Here is a 3814-nt window from a genome sequence, read left to right as displayed (position 1 = left end):
TCTCCCGTACCGTCGCCATTGACATCTCTGAATGACCTCGGGTAGATCTGATACATGATGGCTGTCTGCCACCATTCCTTCTGTGGGAGTTCGACTTGACAACTGACCAGAGATAGAAAGCCGAAAACGGCTAGGCAAATTCTGGACAGCATGATTTGGCTTTAGTGGATAAGGTCCTTGGGATGTATTGACGGCCGTAAAGGTTTATGTCCCAGAGAAGTCCGCAAAGTGACGATTTGTGTCCCAGAGTCGTCCCTAAAATGACAGTTTGGGCCCCAGAGGATGCTTAAGAAGGTAGAAAGGACAGCACCTTTTGATCCTCTAAAAAAGGGGGAAAAATCCTAGGATAGGATCCCGGATAAAAAAAAAATAATATATTAAATTAAATTAAAATAATAGATAATAACAATAACGCCACGATTTTTAAATCACACACAAGAAGAAAACAAGAGACACGATTTGGCACGATTTTTCCCTTGACGCAAAAAAAAAAATTCCAATGACTAGAATCGGGCAATCGGGTAGTCGAACTAGATTGTAACTATTCGCGACTGGATTTCAGACTGAAAAAATCGAACTAAAATTCGCCTAGTCGACGATTCGATCGATCGACGAGGAGAGGAGAAAATAACTTAAAAAAAAAAAAAAAAAAAAAAAGTTGACCTCTCCTACTTAATCGACCTTAATCGACCCGCTGATCTATGAAACATATTGTGATTATTTCAATAGAATTTATACAGGTCAAAGTAGAAACTTCACTTATTGGTAATGGTTAACAGTGTAAAGTACATTTATCTTCTGGTAATGAAATCCCATGGAGCTGATTAGGCAACTTTAACTAGGAGCAGATCTCAGGGAGCTCTGAAGTAAATATGAATCTAATTTATCTAATTAAATATTCCGAGGGGAAACAAATAGATCACCTTGGATTTTTTTCAAGTGCTGCAGGCACTTGTGGGGCTAATCGCAAATAAGCCACTTATCGAGTGGTCGGGAACCCTTGGGGTTAGTGGCGTAGCTACGGAAAATATCTCCTCCAAATAAAGCAATCTTCCCTGAGAGAGAAAAAAGGAAAGATTCAGCTTTCTAGGTGTTGTGGTTCTGGAGATAGAGCGATCAGTGTGTGAAATGTGAATGAGTTCTTGTTTTTATAATATAAGATTCCTGGTCGGACGTGAAAATAGATGCGAAATCTCCAAAACCCGAACTTTCTACGATTTGTTTAACCGGTTTTCTGATAGGGTCAAAAATCTTGAAAATCGCGAAAAAAGATTTTCCTTCGTTTTTCTGTCATTCTGTTCTGTAATAATAAATTTTATTGTATTATTTATTTATTTATTATTAGTATCTAGACATTATAAATAATATAATACCCAAATAATAAAAAAAACAACAAGAACAACAATAAATAATAGATAGGTACATATATGTATAAAATACCTTCTTTCTACTCACTTTCTTCCTCTCTTTTTCACCATCTTCTTCTCCTTCTTTTCAAATCGTGTTGTGATGACTTTTGTTTTCATTTTTCGTCCAATTTTTTTCTTTTTTCTCCTCTTCAAGTCAACTACAACTTGAACGAAAAATACCATTAATTTCCTCAAGATAGTACCCACAAGAAAAACCACTGAAAATAAAGATAAGAGAAATCTGGTGTGCACATCACACGACTCTTCATTACACTACGAACAGAAAACTTTGTGTAAACACACAGACACACATTATATACCTACACACAATTAAATTTGTAGGTACCTACTAAAGACCATTATTTGCTGAAATCTACTTTTTTTGGACCAAGGACTCTTCATTGGGAGTTTTTGGACTATGCATTACACCTAACCGAGATGGAGAAGCTGATCGATAACAACTCGGGCGCCGGGAGCGGGAGTGACTGCTCGCCCGGCAAGTCACCGCCCGGGTCCAATTTTCGAATAGGTGAGTGGACGCGAGTACATTGAGCGAATTGATTTGTAATAGGTGCGAGTACATTGATCCGGGGTGTTAAAGTGGCAAAAGTCGGAAGAGAGTAGTTTTAGTAACTGGATGTTTGAAGAACAGGATATAATTGGGTAATCCAATCTTTCTAAATATGTATCTATGTTATGTTATGACAAGAATGAAGCTGTTTCAATGTATTTCATTCTTCTTAACACTAATATATTCTTATTCAAACCCGTCACACCCTCCACAGGTCCGTACAAATCCGTCGTACATTGATCCGGGGTGTTAAAGTGGCAAAAGTCGGAAGAGAGTAGTTTTAGTAACTGGATGTTTGAAGAACAGGATATAATTGGGTGATCCAATCTTTCTAAATATGTATCTATGTTATGTTATAACAAGAATGAAGCTGTTTCAATTCTTCTTAACACTAATGTATTCTTATTCAAACCTGTCACCCTCCACAGGTCCGTACAAATCCGTTACCCCGTCCATTCGGCCACGCCTCCGAACCTCAGCGGCCTCGGCCAACTCCACCGCCTCCCCTTCCCCCGCTCAAACCAACCCCTCCTCCTCTGCCGAGCTTCTCAACGACCTGATGACGTCATCCAGTTCCGGGTCTCAACACAACCCCTCCCTCGTCACCTCCTCCAGTCAGGGGTCGCAACACAGCAACTCCCTGGCCATTTCCAGTGGGGAACAGCACAACACTTCCCCCGTTTTGTACATTTGTCCGCCGCCTCCGCCCATGGAGTCTGCTTCCCCTAATGAGAGCACGAAGCTCCTCTCCACTTCCAATTCCCTCACGTCAAACAGTTCTTCCTCGGGACAACAGACGCCCATGCAAAGTTTATAGCAGTTACAGGTGAGAATCTGTAGTATACAAACAGCTCTTCCTCGGGACAACAGACGTAAAAAAACTGACGTTTATGCATTTTATTTTTTACAAATGCATAAATATATGCCATGCATTTCATTATTTGCAAATACATATAATATATTATGTATTTCATTATTTGCAAATACATATAATATATGCATTTCATTATTTACAAATACATATATTATATGCATTTCTATATATTTGCAAATGCATATAGGTAATATATGCATTTTATTATTTGCTAAAACTCGTACATAGTAGGTAAAATGAAAGAAAATATTTATGTAGGTGGGTAAATGCAAAACATTGTATTTTTTGTAGTTCGGTATTTCTGTTGCAGTGTTTGTTTGTTAGGCAGAATTTTTCTTCAAGGTGTAAAATTTTTTACACTGTTCTTTTTTTCAATATGAATGCAGTGTTGTTGGGTGTATTGTTTTCTTTTAACCTATGTCAGCCATTGACATCCTTGAGCTATCTGTCATCTTTAAAGTTTTTTTTTTTTTTTTTTTTTTAAGATGAGTGTTCCACCGCCGTTTTTATTTCGTAGCAATGAAACAACTGCTACATTAGACGCATGTGGTCTTTTGGTGCGGATTATTTCGAAAGAATGAAAATCTTGATGTTTTCGATGTTAGTTGATGTTTTTTTTTATTTTCTAACAAACCTTTCCTTCGTTTTTCTGTCATTCTGTTCTGTACATAATAAATTTTATGTGTATTATTGTTATTTATTTATTGATTAGTATCTAGACATTATAAATAATATAATACCAAATACATAAAAAAAAGACAACAAGAAACAACAAATAAAGTAATAGAGAGGTACATATATGTAGTAAAATACCTTCTTTCTACCTGCACTTTCTTCCTCTCTTTTCACCATCTTCTTCTCCTTCTTTTCAATCGTGTTGTGATGACTTTTGTTTTCATTTTTCGTCGCATTTTTTTCTTTTTTCTCCTCTTCAAGTCAACTACAACTTGAACGAAAATA

General features: G+C 37.0%; 1 protein-coding gene across 1 annotated transcript; it reads left to right on the top strand.

Annotated features, from left to right (window-relative positions):
• The first annotated feature begins 1847 nt into the window (after positions 1-1847).
• Positions 1848-2827, top strand: LOC103505357 (putative protein TPRXL). The gene is made up of 2 exons (XM_008469686.2): positions 1848-1938; positions 2409-2827. The coding sequence occupies exons 1-2, from the start codon at positions 1848-1850 to the stop codon at positions 2795-2797; spliced, it is 480 nt and encodes a 159-aa protein (XP_008467908.1). The 3' UTR covers positions 2798-2827.
• Positions 2828-3814: the final 987 nt, after the last annotated feature.

Source organism: Diaphorina citri, unplaced genomic scaffold (assembly GCF_000475195.1).
Source record: "Diaphorina citri unplaced genomic scaffold, Diaci psyllid genome assembly version 1.1 scaffold167, whole genome shotgun sequence".
NCBI classification, from domain to species: domain Eukaryota; kingdom Metazoa; phylum Arthropoda; class Insecta; order Hemiptera; family Psyllidae; genus Diaphorina; species Diaphorina citri.
This window is presented reverse-complemented; position numbering and strand designations above follow the sequence as displayed.

Excerpts from the sequence above, each read along its gene's own strand:
- LOC103505357 (XM_008469686.2), top strand. The coding sequence starts at position 1,848 with ATGGAGAAGCTGATCGATAACAACTCGGGCGCCGGGAGCGGGAGTGAC. Across the intron at positions 1,939-2,408 it reads CGGGTCCAATTTTCGAATAG|GTCCGTACAAATCCGTTACC; the intron begins GTGAGTGGACGC and ends CACCCTCCACAG.